This window comes from Xyrauchen texanus, chromosome 32 (genome assembly GCF_025860055.1).
Source record: "Xyrauchen texanus isolate HMW12.3.18 chromosome 32, RBS_HiC_50CHRs, whole genome shotgun sequence".
Taxonomy (NCBI): Eukaryota; Metazoa; Chordata; class Actinopteri; order Cypriniformes; family Catostomidae; genus Xyrauchen; species Xyrauchen texanus.
Window position 1 is genome coordinate 2902909 of NC_068307.1, and position 22751 is coordinate 2925659.

The window sequence follows — 22751 nt, forward strand, 5'->3', positions numbered from 1 at the left end:
TTGGAGCAGGTGGGACGAGGTGATGTGCAGTACACTGGGGAAACATCTGATGATGATGGCAATAACCAATGAGTCAATTATCACGGTCAGAACACGATGCCGTATTTTAGAAAGGGACCCCGTAATAGTACCTCCTAAAACATGCACACAGAAGTGCTCAAATGCACTTTTACCTTACAACTGGTTTTATTAAATACATGAACATAATGTGAAACCAAAGTGTTGTACACTGTGTAAAATAGCATATTCATTTATGGTTTGTGCTCCAAAGATCATTTAATATGATTCGTGTTTTATAAAGACACCTGTACTGCTGATCTTTTGTGGTGTCTGGTCGTGTGTCTGTTTAGATCTGCCATGTAACATTAAGAGTAAAGATTTTGACGACATATTTCAGTCACTTGGTTAAAATTAAAAACGCAGACTCATACGGTCAGCCGGGTTAGCTATAAAGCTAATGATCAGGACACTCTATAAATGGGCAATTTTCAGCCGTCTACATTTAACAAGACACTCCACATGATACAAACCTTAAGTCACAGTATTCCTCTGATGGTGTCTGTTTCTTTAAAAGTTTGCGACCTTGGAGTTTATCTGCAAGTGCTTGATTCCATGCTCATGAGAGCTGTGTGACTCTGGTCCCACCCTGATAGTACAACAGAGCGTGATTGGTTGAAGTCAGAACTTGCTACGATTGGTCAGAGTAATGTGGCCGTTATCTGATTGGCTTGAGTAGACGATGGGTGGAGTCCATAGGGCATTTATGGCATATGGCATTAAGCCTCAATAATTCGAGTAACACTATGAGAACGTGCAAAATGATTGACAGGCAGAAAGTGTCATTGTCTGTGTTTTTGTTGGCTGTTTACAGAATTTAGTGCTGGGGGGCCTGGGTAGCTAAGCGAGTAAAGATGCTGACTACCAAATCTGGAGACGTGAGTTTGAATCCAGGGCGTGCTGAGTGACTCCAGCCAGGTCTCCTAAGCAACCAAATAGGCCCTGTTGCTAGGGAGGGTAGAGTCACATGGGGTAACCTCCTCGTGGTCGCTATATTGTGGTTCTCGCTCTCGGTGGGGCGTGTGGTGAGTTGTGCGTGGATGCCGTGGAGAACAGCGTGAAGCCTCCACAAGCGATATGTCTCCGCGGTAACGCAGAGGCAACTGAGATTCGTCCTCTGCCACCCGGATTAAGGCGAGCCACTACACCACCACGAAGCCTTAGAGCGCATTAGGAATTGGTCATGCCAAATTGGGGAGAAAAAAAACACAAAAAAACCCAGAATCTAATAATAAATGAGACATTGTTACAGTGACATCTTTCAGGGAATAGGAACATTTTTGGGATACCTTTTCCCCTAATGTTAACAAATGGAAACTTATTGTAAAGTGTTACCCATTATTGTTAAAAACCTCTAAAACCTCTTACATTTCATCACACTTGTGGTAAAACATTTAGTCAAGGTTGCATTAATTCTTTTGAGTATTACTTGAGATGTAAAGTTGTTTAAATCATTATTTTAGGGTCATTTCAGGGTTTATTTACATTGTCATGGCAACAAAGTTGTAAAATTGGCTATAACTTTACACAGGAAAGATAATCATGTTAACACTCATTTGTTTACATCTTGTGGCTATACTTTTGAGTATTTAATGAGTAACAGTGAGTATTGTAACGTTTACCAATTGGCCCCATTGACTTCCATTGGAAGCTGTGGCGTCGCCAAGGGTGGGCCTGGGCTCACCCAAATTAGAGCCAGAATATTAGAGATTAATCTTTAACTTCAAATATATCTTTATAAAATAGTAAATTCATTCTGATTACTTGAAGTGTGAAAGAACTGTTTGAGGCCCACCCAAAAGTAATATCATGGCTACGCCCTTGAATGCAGGTGCCTCACTAGAACACTTTTTTTAAAGAAAAGGAGAGACGAGTCGAAATTCATTTTTGTGGTAATCAACATTACGCCACAAATGCTGCAGATTAAACTGAACTTGTATTGAACACGGAATATTCCTTTAAAATCATACAACAGTATTATAACCTCAAACTTCAAATAAAGGGACAATAAAACAGCTCATATGATATTTAGTTTGATCTTTTGAGGTAGACAAACACTTTCTGAAGGTCAAACAACTCCTTCCACTAACTCTTTCTTGAAAAAGAAAACAATTGACTCTTTTCTGTACTCTTGTGTGGAAAGGGATTTTTGTTCTAGGCTAGTCACTAATGTTAACGTACAGAGGACGTTTTTACGGTATGTTGTTTCTTATCGGCCAAATCACTTCATAGTTTTTACCTTCCCTTGTGGTAATCACATTTGCCTAATCAGTGACAACTAAGTGCAATTTGAAGATTGCATTTTCCACTCTAACAATATATTGTTACTCCACAGATGGTTACCATATTTTTGGGAATATAATTTGCTGTTTTTTCCATTATCTGAAAGGTCCTGCAATTTATAATCTGAAGCAATTTATATACATGGCTCATCCTATAATTGGGCATACATTTCATGTCAACAAAAATGTACAAAAACAAACTATTGGTTTAGTTAATATATTTCTTCAGTGTTTCACATCTACTACTTGAAAAGTAGTGAAAGTAACATAGTTGGCAAAGCAATATCGTGCTTTTTTCACATAATACAATGACACCATTTGCATCAGAAAAACTCTGTTTTAACTTGAAAAGGAGCAATATCTATTTAATTTAGTAAAATCAATAAATGTCCCTTAATCCCTAATCATCATGATTCACATGCATGCGCGCACACACATGCATGAGGGTGCACACACATGCACGAGGGTGCACACACATGCACGAGGGTGCACACACATGCATGAGGGTGCACACACATGCACACACATGCACGAGGGCACACACACACGTATGAGGGCACCTGCACACACACACACATGCACGAGGGCGTGAACAAATGCATTAGGGCACACACATGCACGAGGGCACACACACACGTATGAGGGCACATGCACACACACACACATGCACGAGGGTGCACACACATGCATGAGGGTGCACACACACACGTATGAGGGCACATGCACACACACACACATGCACGAGGGCGTGAACAAATGCATTAGGGCACACACATGCACGAGGGTGCACACACATGCATGAGGGTGCACACACATGCACGAGGGTGCACACACATGCATGAGGGCACACTAATATGCACGAAGGTGCACACACATGCACGAGGGCACACTAATATGCACGAAGGTGCACACACATGCACGAGGGCAAACACATGCAAGAGGACACACGCACATGCACGAGGGCACACTAATATGCACGAGGGCGCACACGCACGCACGAGGGCGCACGCACACAAACATACACGAGGGCACACAAACATGCACGAGGGTGGACACAGATGCGAGAGGGTGCACACACATGCACAAGGGTGTACACAAACATGCACGATGGCACACAGATGCACGAGTGCACACACATGCAGGAGGGCGCACAAACATGCACAAGGGCACACACACATTCAGCGTCCTCTGACACATACAGGCTTAAATTAAGACAAAGAACTGATTTATGGAATATAAAAATTAATTATCATCAGTAGACATCGGAGGGCAACTTAGTGCCACATCAACTATGTTACCAAATTGTTGACCCTATATGGTAAAATAGTTGAAAATTTCCCCATTTTGACTCATAATTTCACTGGTAGGCCTTACCTATCCAACCACATGCAATTGTCTTAATCAGGTTAACCTCAAATATATATTTTGAACATAGTTATAATCATAAAAATACCATAATAATGTACCCAAAATAGTTGATGGCCAATTATTATACTCCTTGACAATATGCTATTGTAGTTCAAATATATATATATATATATATATATATATATATATATATATATATATATATATATATATATATATATATGTGTGTGTTTCTAAGTAGTGTGAATTGGGCATTCCAAATTGAGAGAAAAGGGGATGAAAACTAAATAAAAAAAATGTAATAATGTGTTGGGATGCGATTTGTCCTGTATTTAAGATGGTCCTGTGGCGTCATTAATTTAACATTGTTATTCATTGGAAATTGTGCCTACGGTGGGTAAGGGACCGTCTAAAAAATCCTCACATTGTGCTAAAACTGTGGAGGATGTGGTAAGGGACCGTCTGAAAACTTCAGCCAGCAGCACCAAAGCTACAAAGAACTGGGCTACAAATATTAGGCCGCTATATTATAAGCATATAAACATACCTAGATTAACCGATTACCAATTAATTTAATTCCGCCAATCCCCCCTCGCTTTAACATGCACCCATCATATCCTTAATCATTCGGAATAACTGTCAATGTGTGGTGTCATTTCCCCCATATGAAGCATCAGACATGAGCACTTTTGTTTCTGGACACATTCACACAAACTCCAGTCATGAATCTGAAAACAAGAGATTGTAAATGCGCAGTTAGAATGCATTCTCTCTGGTTTTTATTCAGGGTCTTTAGGAACAATTCTGTACGGAATTACAAAATGCACTGTTAGAAATAGCAGAGAGATAGAGAGAGATGGGAGAGAGGAATTTATTTTCATAGCCAGAATAAATGTATAACATCACCAGGTTCAGGCAGCCTCTTTCACAGCTCAACATCAGCAAAAGGGTTTGGGGTTTCTTCTTAAATTAGATGGATGTGCAATCCTTCATACTCAGAGTTACTGGATACCGTTTCACCTTTTTGTTTTTTTATTTTTTTATTCTGTAATACATTTCCACAGCATGTTGTGTGCTCAGCTTACCCACAATTCTCAGAGAACAGTTGGCCATAGAAACAAACAAACATTCTAGAACTTCATCATCAATTATGTCATGCTTTTATATATATATTTATATTTATATTTTTTTCCTCTTGGTGCTCTTTTTTTTTTGGCCTTTTCTCTTTTTTAAAAATAGAAGAAACATGAACACATTGCTCATAAAAACATCTATCTATATTTATATATTTAGTTTTTACATATATACTCTTTTTCTTTATATTCTTTTTATATTTTATAATTCCTGAAGTTGACTTGTTAACCCACGTAGTGGCATGCACATTGCACATGCAAATCAGCAATTAAATACCTCTCTTAATCGTGGGCATTTTTTGTCTCATGAAACTTCCTCTATGCTTCTAAATGGTTCAGGTCAATTGTGTATGGATGAAACCGTGGAAGGGTGATTATGGGATGCCGATGAGATGGGTTTGTGGGTGTCATGGTGACAGAGCCCTCCACTCACACCTTCACACACTCATTTCCCCTGACACATACGCTACTGCTGACACTTCCTGTCTCGTGATCCACTTTCGTTCATAGAGCCACTGAGGGAAGGGAATTATTCACGTGATACTCATTTCTCCTTATTTCTTCTCAGAATGTCACTCGTCCCCTGCTACATGTTCTCTTAAAGCTGCAGTATGTAACATTTTTCATGTAATTTCCCCCTTTTTTTGCAAATGTGTGAACGGCTTGTAGCGCAACTTAAAAAATGAGCCCTTCCCGGACTTCCTAGGTTGCCTATTAAAGCTTGTAGACTGATTTTAATTGGTTTTGCCGGGAAAATCCAAAGGATGTGACGTTTATGTGCGCTCCCGAGAGCCTCGGTGCTTCTCTTCCGCTATTCAACAGCGACAACAAACTGCAACACTAGGTAACGTTATTTTATAGATGCAATCCAGCAAACGTCCCAGCACAACACCGACTCCAACACAAACTCTGAGTCAGCCAAATTAATTTAATAAATGTATCTACTGAATCTTGTCTGGTTAAGCGGGAACGTGATCGTGGTCGAGCGAAAACTAGAGTGAACATCGGCAGGGCATTTGATTCCTGGAGGGACCTTCGTTAATTTTTGGGGATCAAAACTGACCCTGAATTGGCATTCTTCTTATTGGACAGGTAAACTTACATAACTGCAAAGCATGTGAAATATAGTGTCATAAGGATTGATCGGTGTCATTTTAGCTAACTTGATCTTGCCTGCTAACGCTGACGAATTGCAAGCTACCTTGCTTCACTATGGAGTGTGTGCACGAGCACGAGCAACAGCTGCAGTTCACTGAACGGCCACAGGTGTCACTATGGAGTGTGTGCACGAGCGCGAGCAACAGGCTGCAGTTCACTGAACGGCCACAGGTGTCACTATGGAATGTGTGCACCAGCGCGAGCAATAGGCCGCAGTTCACTGAACGGCCACAGGTGTCACTATGGAGTGTGTGCACGAGCGCGAGCAACAGGCTGCAGTTCACTGAACGGCCACAGGTGTCACTATGGAGTGTGTGCACGAGCACGAGCAACAGGCTGCAGTTCACTGAACGGCCACAAGTGTCACTATGGAGTGTGTGCACGAGCGCGAGCAACAGCTGCAGTTCACTGAACGGCCACAGGTGTCACTATGGAGTGTGTGCACGAGCGCGAGCAACAGGCCGCAGTTCACTGAACGGCCACAGGTGTCACTATGGAGTGTGTGCACGAGCGCGAGCAACAGGCCGCAGTTCACTGAACGGCCACAGGTGTCACTATGGAGTGTGTGCACGAGCGCGAGCAATAGGCTGCAGTTCACTGAACGGCCACAGGTGTCACTATGGAGTGTGTGCACGAGCACGAGCAACAGCCGCAGTTCACTGAACGGCCACAGGTGTCACTATGGAGTGTGTGCACGAGCGCGAGCAACAGGCTGCAGTTCACTGAACTGCCACAGGTGTCACTATGGAGTGTGTGCACGATCGCGAGCCACAGCTGTCACTATGGAGTGTGTGCACGAGCACGAGAATAGGCTGCAGTTCACTGAACGGCCACAGGTGTCACTATGGAGTGTGTGCACGAGCGCGAGCAACAGGCTGCAGTTCACTGAACGGCCACAGGTGTCATTATGGAGTGTGTGCACGAGCGCGAGCAATAGGCTGCAGTTCACTGAACGGCCACAGGTGTCACTATGGAGTGTGTGCACGAGCGCGAGCAACAGGCTGCAGTTCACTGAACTGCCACAGGTGTCACTATGGAGTGTGTGCACGAGCGCGAGCAACAGGCCGCAGTTCACTGAACGGCCACAGGTGTCACTATGGAGTGTGTGCACGAGTGCGAGCAACAGGCCGCAGTTCACTGAACGGCCACAGGTGTGAATCTTACATACTGCACCTTTAATAGAGCGATTACCTTCTTTTCTGTCACCTGGTGCAATCAAACGTGTAACAAGCATGGTTCATGTTTTAATTAATGGTATTTATTTTGTCATTACAGAACATATAGTTCACCCAAAAATAATTATTCTCTAATAATTTATCCACCCTCATGCCGTCTCGAACTTGTGTGACTTTCTCTATGCTGCAAAACACAAAGATACACATATATATATATATATATATTGTCCATACAATGCAAGTCAATGGGGTCCAAAACTTTTAAGCTCCAAAAAGGCAGCATGAATAATCCATACAACTTTATGTCTTCTGAAGCGATTCGATCAGTTTCGAGTGAGAAACTGAGAAAAATGTACTATGTATTTAAAAATAAATTTGCCTATTAATTACTGTAAATTTCGACATCTTTAGTGCATGAGGTTAAGTCATGCACTAAATAGGGAGCAAGGGAGCATCCTATAGCTGTCTTTGCAGTTAAGTGCGTTCACTCCTAAAATCTGATTAAAAGTTCAGTTTCAGGCTGCAGATGATGTTTGGATCACACAACATGTTTGACACACATGAGACAATGATAGATTTACAATTTATAATGTATCATTTTATTTGAACATGTCTCTATACAGCCAATGAGGACGATCTGACACATTAGCGATTAGCCACCATAGCTTTTCATGACACTCCTTGAGGAATATTTCCGGATCTACACATCATATAACGTTGAGTGTGGGCTTGTTTGATTCAGAGTTGTCTACTGTAAGTTGTGACATGCAAATTGTTATATCATGTATATTGTTCATGAAGTAATAATCCAAAATGTGACAAAAATTTGGTTTATCTGTTTATTATACATCTGGATTTCTCACGCTAATGCTCACTGTAGTTTGGTCTCTGAGTGAAACTAATTTCCTCGATGTATTTTGCTAATCAAGACCTTTCCAAAGATATATAACACATGGCTATGTGATCTTATTAATATTTTTACTGGGTTGCGATTGTTTCTGATCTTCAAGGTTTTGGACCCCATTCACTTACATTGTATGGACAAAAACACCTCACACTGTACATGCTTCAACATATCGTCATTTGTGTCCTGTATAAGAAAGAAAGTCATACGAGTTTGAGACCACGTCCACACGATGACGTTAGTTTGATAACTAACGTCATCGTTTTCCATTGAAAATGCAGGAAAACATCATTCTAGGGTGAATAAGTGGCATAAACGTAGCGAAGTCAAGTGTGGACGTGATCTTATTTTTTATATAAGAATAATCTATGCTAGAATATATCTGAGACAGCAATGTGTTTGAATGGACAACTCATAACATGCAAGACTTGAAGTGAGAAATAGAAACAGAAACATGGCAATGCAGAAGAAAGATGAGGGACACAGACTGTTGCAGGAAGTTTATAAATGATATATACAAGAGTTACAGACGAGAAAGAGAGTTATGACAAAACAAGCACTGATGACCTAAACAAGTCAAATAGAGATGAGTTAGACTGAAGTTCAAACGTGATGGTGATGTTTAGACAAGTGACCCTCTTCGCTTCTGCCAAGGCTTCGTATCTAAGGTCGTATTACGGTGATGGGAAAACATTGTAAGGCACTAAAAAACAACTTGCCTTCAAATCAGACACATGCGGACACACTCACAGAGGACCGTCTCGCTGTCGCACAGATGGGCCTATCCTATCTGATCTTCCGTTGCATGGGAAAAATGTCAATGGCTCCATGTGAAGGATGAAATATGCCATGGTAAATGCTGTGCAGAGATGGATTGGCAAACCCAGTGCTAAATTACTGAAGGTGCACAATTGGTAAAAGATATTTAAATGACATTTTTCTTGGCATGCACAATGCCTGTGCCGGCCACAGCTGTGGTTCTCACTCTCATACATACAGGAAAAATAAAACTACATTACCCATCACCCCCCACCCACTTCACCAGTTCACCCCACACATTAGCATGCACACATGTGTAGTTCTGTTCTGTACAAAGGGACACCACATGAAGTGGTGTAGCTACTTAGAGGGTGACTTGTTTTGGCAGCACTCAACCATTGTAGGAAAGCCCTTATTTAGAGTAAAACAGAAAGCAAAGTAGAGATACAGATCGATCCACTAGGACATTACGAAACAAAAGACATGCTCCAGTGTAAGTTGTGTATCAGTGATGGTTCACTTGTAAAAGATTGTTGCAAACAGAAACGATATGAGTGAAAATAAAGCAAAAAGGCATTGATGCTGAGAGCAAAAGAGGGTCAGAACCAAACCGATGAACAAGCAGAGCCAAAGAATGGTGCACCACTCTTATAAAAACGCCAATCTTATTAATATGTCTTGAGCCAAAATGGGAGCATCTATGCTGCATTTCAGTGTCATTTCAAGTGTTTTTCGTAAACAAACTGGGGCTAATATTAACCATGCAAAAGGTCTAACTAACATTCATGCCTGACAAAAATGAGCCTTCCTGTCCTTTTGCAAAAGACCTGAGAAAGTAGAACGATCCCATCGATATTCGATGCAACAAGCGGGGTGAGACAAATCAAAAACGGCTGCCATCCACTTGAAGAAGCATTGCTAGGAGTGACAGACACCCTGACAACCCTGGTTGTCATTTCCCTTCATTACTCTCAGAGTAACTGGGATCTTCCCCCATCGTGTAACCGTGCCTCCCTGTCTTTAAAAAGCCCAGTAGACAGCGCAGACATGGGGACTTGTTAAGGCGTAGTGTGACTTAGTCCATCACATTGAGAAAGAGAGAGGGAGAGGGGAAGAGAGGCAGGGGACGGGTTAGTGTGCAACACTAGAACAGAAGGCACTGTGGCTCTGCAGGTTCATCTGGACCCATGGGAATCAAGAGGAGGGTAAATAGGGGCCAAATTTCAACAAACACCTAGAAAAAAGTGGTTTCCTCCCTAAAAGTCTTGGATATGGGTTGGCAAGGGAACAAAATGGGATGAGGACATCCCATGTGCTGGGAATTTTATCTGACTCTGGGACAGAATGGAACTATTCTGAGCTGCTTGTGTCCCAAGACACAAATATGAAATATATATATGCTCATCCTCTCTCTTTGCAGCTGCAGTACGGCCATTTCTATGTTGAATATCAATTGAATTTTCGGTAAAATCTGCTCGGTTTCTTGTAATTGAAACCTATTGTAATGGCATATGTTTTGAAATGAGAGTGAGTCAGCTGGACAGGTTCAATGACAGTAGGCCACACCCCTGTGAGATATACATATATATATATATATATATCTGTTTCTGGGCTGATTTGTTGTATCCTGAGCAGAAGGGGGCAAGGGGTGTCTTAGATTGAGCAGGCAGCCAAAGACATACAAGCTGCCCATGGCAGGAAACAGGAAGGCAGGGTGGAAGAATCATTCCCAGTTACTTGGTCAAAGATGCATTACCTAAATTTCACATCAAAAATGCCCCATAATGGGCTATGTCGCCTTGTGGGACCATTCAGCAACTGTAATAGCGCCCTCTGGCGACTATAAGTGTACATGGGATTGTTTGTCCATAGTCAATTCCACGCAACAGCACCACAGAGCGTAAACAACAAAGAGTAAACAACAACATTCATCACCCAAAATACTAACTTGCATTAGCTCTACATTAGCTGTGAAATTATAATTCAGGCGGTTAAAAACGGTCAGGGTTAGTTTAGGGATGATATCTCTATAAAACTGCGCATAATTAATATGGGATGAACCCTGAATTTCAGTGCCAACTTTCCCCTTTTGAAACATTCATGAGCTCTGACTCGACCGACTGTTCACTATTCTCATCTGAGGTCACAAGTACATAAACTTCAGGATGCTAGCGGGACTGCACCCTTATAGACTTCGATCAGAGGCAAACAGAACAGAAACATAAACGCAGGTAAAGGATGGCCACACCGGACAAAACTCCCCAAAACAAGACGACAAAGTCACATGGCCACCTCTGTCTTCATCAGCATCACCGTCATCAGTTGCATTTAATATGACTATTGTTATTGACAATAGTAAGGAGAATTTCTCCCCCTGTTTCTCTCTCTGTTTGCAGCCATGGCTGACGGAGCACTTTTTAGTGCAATCCAAGGTAATAATAAACAGTGCAGGACATCATCTGGGATCCTCAGATGCATATAAAGTAGAAAATACCTTCTTTATCTAGAAAGGTCTTTCAGAATCTATAAACTCCATCTGCACATTGAAAGATTGGTAGACATGGTGAAAGCAACAGAGAGAAAATGAGAGAAAGAACTTCCAACTTAATGGAAATAAGACAGCTATCACCCCCCCTCCCCCCCCCCCAACCCCCCCAACCCCCCCATCCCAACTTTCCCACAGTAAATCTTGTCTAATATATATATATATATATATATATATATATATATATATATATATATATATATATATCAATGTATTTTTTATTTTATTTTTTAAACTATTCATGCAAGTTTCCATCAGATTTTAGTCCAAAAATATCAAAGAAAGCTGAGCAAATGCAACAGAACAACCAAGCTCCAAATGTTCAAAAAGAAGAAGTAATCAATTGAAGACATTCTGAAGAGGAAATAGTCTTTCTGTCCCTCCCTCTTATGCCATTTCGCTCTTTTCTGCCACCTTCTCCTTGTCAGGGCTGAGTGGCAGTTTGAAGACATTTGTGGGCGGGGCTGCCCATCGGCCTCCTCTTGGGTCCTAGTATATGCCACGCCTCTTCAGCAGTGAACCCCTCCCCTGGGTGATGAGGTCACTCACCATTTTGAGTCAGTAACAGTAAACAAAGATGATAAAACTCATCAATATCGGCCAGCGCAGGTGCTGGTTTTGCAGTAGGTAGAGCTCTTATGTTTACAAGAGCACTTGCTTTTTCGTCCAAGTCTTTGATTTACTTTCATTTTTTGGGGGTCTTCAGAGGCATAGATGTGAGGGGGGAAAAGGTGTTCTGGCTTCATTTGCAAAATTCCTTTTTTGATTGAGAGAGGAGCTTTTTTTTTTCATCAACAAGAAGCAACTGGTCTTGCTCAGTCTGGGCGGAGCTTTCAAACACAAAACCACTGAAACCAAGACCATCTAAACCACACATTTCTCTCATATGCTCCCAAAAACATTCCCTTGCATTGTGGGAAATGTAGTCCAGAGAGCAGGAGAAGGCAAATAGAGAGAGAGGGAGTAGGGGAGATCTATTTGGAGTTCTTTTTGGAGGTGCCTGTGTGCACGTCCTTCCATTCCACGTCCCCTTCCACCCCCTCTCTCCTGGCTGTGGTGCATAAACATCTTGATCCAAGTTGGCTTAAAATGAGTGGCGCCCCCTCCTGGTCACCCTATGCGCTAGCACCAATCATCCTCGTCCGTCTCGCTATAGGGTTCGTGCAACCCCTTCCGGGGCCCACAGCCGTGCGGTGGCCGATTCGGGCCCGGGTGGGGGCCGCGGCGGTGCGGGGAGAGCGAGGAGGAACGGTAACCATTAGGCATGTGGCGCGGTTGGGGGGGAGGCCCCTGACGAGCTGTCCTTGGTGAACGGGGGTGCGGGTGTGAATGAGGGTGGGGGTTGCCTTGTGACAGATTCTGCTCGTAGGCAGGTGGCTCGTGGTGGTGCTCGTATTCATAGTCCCGGTCATAGAACGGTCCCTCGCCCTCCAGGCTGTCTGGTGGTGGGCCCCACCGGCCGTGGCGTGGGGATCTCGGTGACGTGTGCCTGGGGGAGCGTGGGGAGGCATGCCGGGGCGAGCCCTGATGTGGAGAGGCGTGACGGGAGGGCGGGCTGTGGTAGGGCGGCTCGTGACCTGGCGGGGAGAAGTGGTGCGGGGAAGGGGAGCGTAGTCGACCCTGTCCTGGCGAGCCGTATGGAGGCTTACGGACGGCGGGGGAGTAGGTGACATGAGGGCGTGGTGTGGACGGGATCTGGGGCAGCTGCCGACGGCCACGCCGGGGGGTGCTGGTCCCTGACGTCGAGGGAACCGGGCTCCCGCTCACAGAACTACTGCCCTACATGAAAATTAAAACAAAGCAAATAAAAAAACACCACAAAATTAACGTTGAACGAAAGAGAGGAGTGCCCACCGGCAAGAGGAGGAGGAGAGAGAGATTAAGAGAAAGAGAGAGAGAGTGAGATGGTGTGTGGTAACAACAACATCGATAAAACCAGAAAGAAACAAACCGGCAATGAGGCAAAACAGCAGACAAAGAGAAGCCACGAGTCACATTGAGAAAATGGACAGAAACAACAGTGAAAAAATAAGATAAACAAAGGAATAACAAAAGAAAGAGAAACTGATTTCAGTAGGCAGTCATGATACGGTCACAGGTGAGCTCAAGATACATTTCTCTCAGGCTCCTCATGGCAGATTACTGTAAAAACGGTCTAAAACACAGACTTCCTGCGGAAGGTGGTGCGACGAGAGAGAGATAGTTTACTCTCTCTTGTCGCACCACCTTCCACAGTCGGCCTTTATCCCTCTCGGAGGCTTAATTAGCCTGATAAGGGACCAGGTGTGTATAATAACGACCCGGCCCCGCCCTCCGCCATGTCACATTGGTATTTACTTTCTTAATACACATTTCTGGTCATATTGGTTAGGTACAGCCCCACGATTCGATTTGGATTCACAAACCCTCGATTCGATTTTTATTAAAATATATAGTCGTTAAAAGTGTCGATTAAAGCATTCTACTATTGCGCCAAAATGTTCTCTTTACAACATATTGTTTGGGCCGTTGTGTGCATGAATGCAAAGACAGTAATCTACATTATACTGTGTACCTGTACAAGTTATTAAACATGTTAATAACACTTTTTGTTTTTCATGCAATTAAAATATTAAAGCAATTCAGGAACACAGTTGTTTTGATGCATAGCCTACATAAAGAATACGGCATGCAACTGCCTCACACAAAATACTCTTTTAATCGAAAGGAATAATCGCAATTACAGCGTCACAGGAAATAATCTGCAATTACGATTTTTGTCATAATCGTGCAGCCCTAAGTTATAATGTCAATTTTGCTTACATTTGTAAGAAGTATTCTCAGCTAATGCTGCTAATTAAACAGGGGACCTTCTAACTTGTTACATTTGGAAAATATCACTTTTTCCACTCGTTTCTCGTCATTTTGGTCACATTCCATGTATTCCATCAATAAATATGATGTCTTGAAGTTTGGTATATTATATTGCATATTTATTTATGTATATATTTTGTTACATGTTTATTGTTCATATGCATCATTTTTAATATTTGCAACTATTTACATTGACATGTAGATAACCTGCTAAAACGGTACTGTCTCTTTAAGAATACTGGCAGTTCAGCAGTCGCACCCATGCTGAGTGTGATTAGAATTAAATGTGCATTTTATTTGTTTGATCAACAAATGACTGTACATAACAGAAAGGGGATTTAGATAAACGTTATTCACTGAAAAATGGATCTTGCCTTTGGACACACATTACACGGAAGTCAAGCCAAACCTTGTTTCTTATTTCGCAGTGAAATGATTTAGCTGCTGAACGTATTTTCTGGAGAGTAAAATCTGAATATTTTCCAGCCAGTACAGCACATAATTTGGTTGCTTATGCAAGTGCTTAAAGGCCGACAAATACTCTATGCAAGTATGTGATCGCAGATGTGAACCTCGGTACTCAAGAGGGTGATAGAGTTACCTTCAAATGACTGCAATTAAGCTTGATGTGTCATTATTCATATAAGTTGCTATAAATATATTGACTTTAACTTACTTACCCAACAATATTCTCTTTAAACTGTTGCTCCACCATGACAGTATTTTACTTGAAAGCGAAAACTCATTATAGAAGTGGAAAGTTCACACTATTCTCGCTACAGCGCCCCTTGTGGCAATTCTGAGAATGCAACTCGCACTGGGTAATTTTGTGCATTGACACATTCCAAAATGCAACAACGTGATGCATCAAAATATTGTATTGCGAGTGATTGATCAATAAAAAGATTTCTCACACCAAATTGTAATAAGTAAATAACATTTTCAGCCCCTCCCCTTTTTACAATCCAATCAATTCATGAATCTGATTTGAGGGTGAGATAATGATGTCAGAATTTTCATCTTTTGGTGAACTGTCCCTTTAAATGAATTCTTCAGAACTGGATCAAACCAGTCCAAAGTGTCTTGCGAAATAGCGTTACATTTTATTCACCCCTTCCCGACCTGTTTATTCAAACTGAGGGGCGAAATTGTTGTCTGTCGTAATTGTTGTAAAAAGTATGCTGCTTATATTTGATGTTTATTCAATTTCTATATAAATATGAATATAAAATTGCTATTTCAGTGTGTGTGTGCCCCACCTGTCTGTGACCTCTGCCCTCACTCGGTGAGCGAGACCACTGGCGATCGCATCTGTCGTGAGGATGCCGATGGTAGTCCCGCTCATGACTATACTGTTCTTTATCCACCGAGCTGTGGTGATGATGATGATGGTGGTGGCGGCGGTCTTTTGCTCGACCCCGCTCTCGTTCTCTCTCTTTAGTTGGAAGGTCACCTGACTGTGTAGTGGTGCTAAGATCCGTGCCCAGACCTAATGAATTCAAAACAGAGATGTGAAATGAGACAGAACAAGACATTACCATCCGACAGCATCAAAGCCTCAAAATTAAATGAGGTGATAAGTAAATTAAGTAGAACATAAGTATCAGTAACACCTTATATGAAGAAAGCGTGAATGTCTGGTCTCTGTGGACCCATTTATACATGGTATTAACATACATCTTGGGCGATCCTTATGTAATGGGACGAACCAAATGCAAAGTGTAAACAAGGCCCAAAGACCTTTTTCAGATTCGACCACTTCAACAACAAATCCACTCACAAGTGCTCAAAAGAGATGCATTAAAATGCATATTATGCCAGGTGTAAACGGCGATGTGTCTTGCCTGACCACTTTTGATCGGATCACCTGAGATGGATCTTAGTACCAGGTGTGAACAGGGTCTATACTGTATGTGTGTTCAGGTGTGTGACCTGTGTCTGCATCTGTATAGCGGGTGAGTGATCTCTCTGAGGTGCGGTGACTGCGATCTCTTTCCCGCTCTCTTTCTCTCCTTCGTGGACCATGTCTGTGACCCTCCTCTGACACCACCCGCTCCAGAGAGTAATCATCCAATCGCACGCCTCGACCCGAACGTCCGTGAACCAATGAGGATGTAGAGCGCCGCATTGGACTTGTGTCTGTGATGGTCTACAAATAAAGAAAGTAATAGTGAGAAAAGGAAGAAAAAGAGCGGGAAAAGACAGAAGGTTACATTGTTCTGTGATTTCAAATAAGGGCTTGATTGTATGTAGTGTTACAAGTGCATTTTTGTGTTTATGTGGAAAAATTTGGTTGTAATCAGCTTAAGACTCAGTCCAATGAAAACCAATGCACAAGAATATCTGTCATGCTCAACGAGGACAAAAAGAGAAATAAAGATCAACAGGAAAAGCGATGGAGCGCTAGAGAAAAATCCAGAGAGAGAGAGAGAGAGAGAGAGAGAGAGATAAACAAACAGACAGACAAATAGGTAGATAGACAGACAGACAGACGGACAGACAGATAGATAGATAGATAGATAGATAGAATAGATAGACAGACAGACAGAAAGAAAAACAGACAGACAGACAGACAGATAGATAGACAGACAGACAGAAAGAAAAACAGACATACAGACAGATAGACAGACAGACAGACAGACAGACAGATAGAATGAGAGACAGACAGACAGACAGACAGAAAGATAGATAGAAAGATAGATAGATAGACAGACAGACAGAAAGAAAAACAGACAGACAGACAGATAGACAGACAGACAGATAGAATGAGAGACAGACAGACAGACAGGCAGACAGACAGATAGATAGATAGATAGATAGATAGACAGATAGATAGATAGACAGACAGAAAGACATACAGACAGACAGACAGAAAGACAGATAGATAGAATGAGAGACAGACAGACAGACAGACAGACAGACAGACTTACAGACAGACAGACAGACAGACAGACAGACAGACAGATAGATAGATAGATAGAATGAGAGACAGGCAGACAGACAGACAGACAGATAGACAGAAAGACAGATAGATAGAATGAGAGACAGACAGACAGACAGACAGACAGACAGATAGAATAAGAGACAGGCAGACAGACAGATAGATAGATAGATAGATAGATAGAATGAGAGACAGACAGACAGACAGACAGATAGACAGACAGATAGATAGAATGAGAGACAGACAGACAGGCAGGCAGGCAGACAGACAGACAGATAGATAGATAGAATGAGTGAGAGACAGACAGACAGACAGGCAGGCAGACAGACAGACAGGCAGGCAGGCAGATAGATAGATAGATAGATAGATAGATAGATAGATAGATAGATAGATAGATAGATAGATAGATAGATAGATAGATAGATAGATAGATAGATAGATAGATAGATAGATCTTATAGCATGCCTTACATGCACTGCAGGATTTTCTAATACAAGCAGAACCATAAAATACTCATTGCTCATTATCTTCTTTGCCATAGCTGAGCACGCACAAAACCAAATCCAGCCACATACTGTTGAGCACACTAGTCCATGCACACACCATCAGGAACAAAGGTCATGAGTCTGTAGTATGTGTGGACGCACACAGTCATTACTGAGGCACTGCTTGGGTTTATCTGCATCTGAGCATGATCTGAACCTTGAAATAACACTTTAATTATTGTCTCTCTGTCACACACACAAAATGCTGAATGCCATGCGCTTTATTGTGGCATGCTGACAACATGTTATTGGCCACAGGTTTTCCTGTTTGAAATCAATGCGTTGAAAACTCCGAGACAGCAAAAGCTCCCCTTGTCCACAGGAGCAGAAATACAGAGACAAGATACGAGCAGACACACATACATACAGGGATACTGGGCTGCATAAGTGCACAGAGGAAAAGATATAGAGACCAATATAATAGAGATATTTAGAATACAGTAGAACAGAAAAGAGATGAATAAAAGAGAATAGAGACAAATAGAAATGAGACGAATAGAAGAGGCTAATAGAATAGAAACAAATTGAATAGAGAGATGAATAGAATAAGAATAGTTGAGAAGAGTCTAATAGAATAGAGATGAATAGAAAAGGCACAAATAGAATAAAGATGAATAGAAAAGACACTAATAGAATAAAGAGACAAATAGATAAAGATGAAAATAGAAAAAATAGAATTTAATAGAGACAAATAGATAAAGGTGAAAATAGAAAAAATAGAATTTAATAGAGACAAATAGAATTGTGATGAACAGAAGAGACAAATAAATGAGAAAAATATAAAGGATGAAAAGAGACAAATAGAATAGATTAATAGAATAAAGATAAATAAAACAGTCAAATAGACATAGAATTGAATAGAGATAAATAGAATAGCAATAAATAGAAAAGAATAGACAAATAGAAGCGAATGGATGTAAAGAGATGAATAGAAGAGAGACTAAAACACTAGAGATGAATAAAATAGAGACATATAGAATACAAATAGAGAGAGGAACAGAATAGAGATGAGTTATAAAATAGAGATACATAGAAAAGAGACAAATAGAATAGAGAGATGAATAGAATGGATGAAAAGAGATGGATAGAATAGAGACAAAAAACAATAAAGAAATGAAAAGAATAGAGGTGAAAATAGACAAATAGAATATTGATAAAGAGAATCTATGAATATAGCAAAGACAGATTAGACAAATAGAATAGAACAGAGATTAAAATAATAGAACAGAATGGAGACTAAAATAATAGAGATGAAAAGACATGAGTAGAATAGAATAGGAAGAAAATAGAATATAGAGAAAAATAGAATAACATAGACAGACGAATAGAATAGTTGAATAGAACAGAATAGAGTATTATAGAATAGAAAAGAAAGAATAGAATAAAGACGAATAGAATTGGAGAGGAGATAGAGCATACAGAGTGCAGACAGAAAAGGAGGGTGAAGTTCAGTGTGACAGAAGACTTAAAGAGAGATGCGGACTCTAAATGAGAAGAGAGAGAGAGAGAGAGAGGCGGAAAGCCAGAGACGGTACATACACTGAGGTTACTTCCTCGCGGCTTGTGTCTCCGTCGCTGTTCAACAGCAGACAGACGGTGTGCAGAAACAGGACACACGCATGAAAACACAGGCATGACACATAGTGCACATAAGAGAAGGTGTGTGTGAGAAAGGAAAGAGAGAGAGAGCGAGAAACAACACCAAATGGCACCGGAACCATCGAAAGGAAAAGGGAAGGAAGAAAAGAGGGAACAGAGACAATGAGGAAGGAAGGAAGGGTAGGAAACGGGAAGGAGGGTGCCATGAAGGACAAAGTGGACGTGGATAAACAATGGTGGGATGTACAAAGTGACAGAAAGAGCGGGAAAGATCATTAAATGAAATCAAGTGATGGAGTGTGCAAGGAGGGAAAACCGAGTGGTTACAGGAACATAAAGACACGTTGAGAAAAGACACAAAACAAAGAGAGCGATAAAACGTAACGTGTAGAAGAGAGCAGCGATTGCGTTCCCATTAGAATCAGGAGAGAGAGAGAAAGCATAGAAACATACAAGCATTGACAGGAAGGGGTCGGGGGAAGGAGGAGGAAAAGGAAAGAGAAAAGAGACAAAAATTGAGGAAGATAGGAAGCACACTAACACACTTACCGCAGCAGAGCGCACACTCTGTGGGGCAGAGCAGTGTTAGACAAACGTGAGTCACAACAAGAACCACGTCTACATTACAGCTATACACAACATACTGCCACACACACACACACACACACACACACACACACACACACTCACTCACTCACTCACTCACACACACTCACACACACTCACACACACTCACTCACTCACACACACTCACTCACTCACTCACTCACACACACTCACACACACTCACTCACTCACACACACTCACACACACTCACTCACTCACACACACTCACTCACTCACTCACACACTCACTCACACACACACACACACACACACACACACATGTTGGTCTACCTATCATTATGAGGACTTTCCATAGACATAATGACTTTTATACTGTACAAACTATAGATTCTATCCTCTAAACCTAACCCTACCCCTAAACCTAACCCTCACAGAAAACCTTCTGCATTTTTACATTTTCAATAAAACATTGTTTAGTATGATTTTTAAGCGATTTGAATTATGGGGACACTAGAAATGTCCTCATAAATCACATTTATAGCATAATACCCTTGTAATTACTAATTTGTAACTTACAAAATTGTCCTCGTAAATCACAAAACACACACACACACACACACACACACACACACACACACACACACACACACACTCCGAATCCTCGCACTTACTGGTTTGTATACAGCACACTTCCATCAACACAAACATACAACTGTACAAACCTACATACCAGTCCTGAGTCTCCCAGACTTACTGGTTTGTTTCACACACTCTGACAAATTATTCAACCCCAGACACACCTCCAACGAATAGTCAACCAAGAGATCATGGGGTTATGTGAGGGCGAGAAATGGTGTGTGAGTCTGCAACTGTTAATTCACTGTAGCAGAGTATAGTGTACAATGTGGGTTTATGTTTGTCTTCTGCATCGTGTGTGAGTGTGTTACTGCCTCCAGAGGTTGATTTGTGGCGGTTTTACAAGTATCAGTTTTCAGAACATGCTTTCAAACTGATTTCAGAACAGTAAAATAAAGCAACAATGTACAATGCATATTATTGAACATAAGCCTATCACAGGCCTACAGTCCACAGCAATCCATTGTGTAATTGAATTCGTAAATCTGTCCAAATAAGATTTATTTACAAAGGCTTTTCTATGGTGACATCAATGTACACCTTTGTCAGACAGATGCTTTTGGAGCATCTCACTTTGGTTGCATCATGTCATAAACAGCGTTCTTATGTCGCTGCGTCAATTGATGCATTTCTATGCCCAGCCTTATTTTATTGAAAATTTTTGGACCGGTGCCAGTTCACAGTGGACGGAGTTACCCGCGCAATGCCGGAAACAGAATGTACCATCGCTCATTAAGGCTGGTTAGGACAAAAACTCTGATTAACATGTTGTTTCGTTTGACGCCAGGTTAGGACACGGTGTGACTGTGGCTGCCTGTAGCTTCCTCTATGTTTCTGTTTGATTTGAGGGCAAAGAAATGCATCAATTCTTCGACTACAAACTCTTCAGACATGTTTAGTAAGTTCTGTTCTCTGTTTTGTGTTTTGTGTGCAGTTGTATTGTGTTCTGATGTCGCAATCACTGTGGAGGACCTGCTTTTAGATAAACAAAAACGGGTTTTTGCTTGAACGCCCCAATGTCACAAGGGCGCTGTGTGAACTGTTGCTCTCGTGCCCTATCATGAACGTGCACGGGAGATCAACAATCAGGGAACATTTTCACTAAATAATACATTATATTTCAGTCTGTTTCTCTCCAAATCGTATCATATACTTTCATAACAATCATGAGTCTCATGAATAATTAATTAGACTTCTGAATGATACTTTTGTGACCTTTTGAAGCTTGAAGAGGTGGTCACCATAATGCCATTATATGACATCACTGAGCACAATTTTTCACAATTTCTCTCTTTGTGTTACGAAAAGGAAAGAAAGTCATAAATGGTTATAACAAAACAGCGGTGAGTAAACAATGACTGAATTTAAATTTTTGGGTGAACTAATCCTTTAAGCGTAGCTTGAAACTTAGAAAAAGACGTCTTGAGATCCCTGCATGTTTGAATGCATTCTCACTAGTTTTAAGCCTGAGTGTAGTTTGTTGTAAATACAGCTGAAGTTTTGCTTACTGCCCCCTGCTGAAAACAGGTGGTACTTCAAGCTAGCATTGCTCCAATGGTAGGATTTATTCCATACAGTCCGTAAACATGATTAATTGTGTACATTTTTATAGGAGATTGGAGACAAGATTGGACAGACTATATTTTGCAAAGATTGGAGACAACTTAGCTTATTATTACAGAATTTCATTGAGGTGTGGTCACAGGTCTGTGCATATATACACCATTTTATTTGACAACAGTTTCGAATGAAGGTTATCCAATGGGATTTTAGAGTTGGAACTATTTATTTAATAATGACACATGCACCAAAAGGCTATAGTTGACTTCCTTTTTTATCCAAAGGTCACTACCTCAAATCAAGCTCTGGCAACAGCACACTTCAGACACACCAAGGTTTTCTTGAATGTGAGCTAGGTGGTATGACAATGCAGGGTAATCTCTCTCTCTCTCTCTCTCTCTCTCTCTCTCTCTCTCTCTCTCTCTCTCTCTCACACACACACACACACACACACCATGCAGGTAAGTGGACGTCAGGGTGTGAGCCACTTATCCACGTGCCCTTTGACTCTCGATTAAGACATGCTAGCATTTACATGTTAGCATGACAGCATTCCAAACAATAGTTTGAAGTTTGGTTCCCCAACCAAAGTGGTCAAAGGCTGTTAGCTGGATAACTGACTGAGGATGGATGTTGGGGGAAAGGAAGATAACAGATAAAAATGGATG

The 22751-nt window shown here is 41.4% G+C and overlaps 2 protein-coding genes across 33 annotated transcripts in view; one reads left to right on the top strand and one right to left on the bottom strand.

The window, feature by feature from the left end:
• Positions 1 to 4401: 4401 nt before the first annotated feature.
• On the top strand, positions 4402 to 11431 carry LOC127626231 (uncharacterized). Of its 30 annotated transcripts, none has more exons than XR_007968426.1 (3): positions 4446 to 6734; positions 6835 to 6897; positions 6961 to 11426. XR_007968426.1 is itself a non-coding variant. In XM_052101885.1 (3 exons), exons 1-3 carry the CDS (start codon positions 6053 to 6055, stop codon positions 7153 to 7155), a joined length of 915 nt encoding a protein of 304 aa, XP_051957845.1. In that variant the 5' UTR covers positions 4446 to 6052; the 3' UTR covers positions 7156 to 11424. The 30 variants fall into 30 exon arrangements, 20 of the variants coding, with proteins under 20 accessions (XP_051957845.1, XP_051957836.1, XP_051957846.1 ...); XM_052101885.1 differs by having other exon boundaries at positions 4446 to 6358; positions 6421 to 6960; positions 7087 to 11424; XM_052101876.1 differs by having other exon boundaries at positions 4446 to 6358; positions 6421 to 6960; positions 7024 to 11423.
• A 299-nt stretch (positions 11432 to 11730) lies between these two features.
• Positions 11731 to 22751, bottom strand: part of LOC127626226 (voltage-dependent P/Q-type calcium channel subunit alpha-1A-like) — a 132928-nt gene continuing 121907 nt past the window's right edge. For 2 of the 3 annotated variants that reach the window (XM_052101858.1, XM_052101857.1), the window contains exons 44-46: positions 16167 to 16383; positions 15494 to 15723; positions 11731 to 13160 (exon numbers count right to left, since the gene is read on the bottom strand). In XM_052101858.1, the coding sequence (XP_051957818.1) occupies positions 12504 to 13160; positions 15494 to 15723; positions 16167 to 16383 (1104 nt within the window). In that variant the 3' untranslated portion in view covers positions 11731 to 12503. The remainder of the gene's footprint in view (positions 13161 to 15493; positions 15724 to 16166; positions 16384 to 22751) is intronic. The other variant, XM_052101859.1, reaches the window with a different exon arrangement.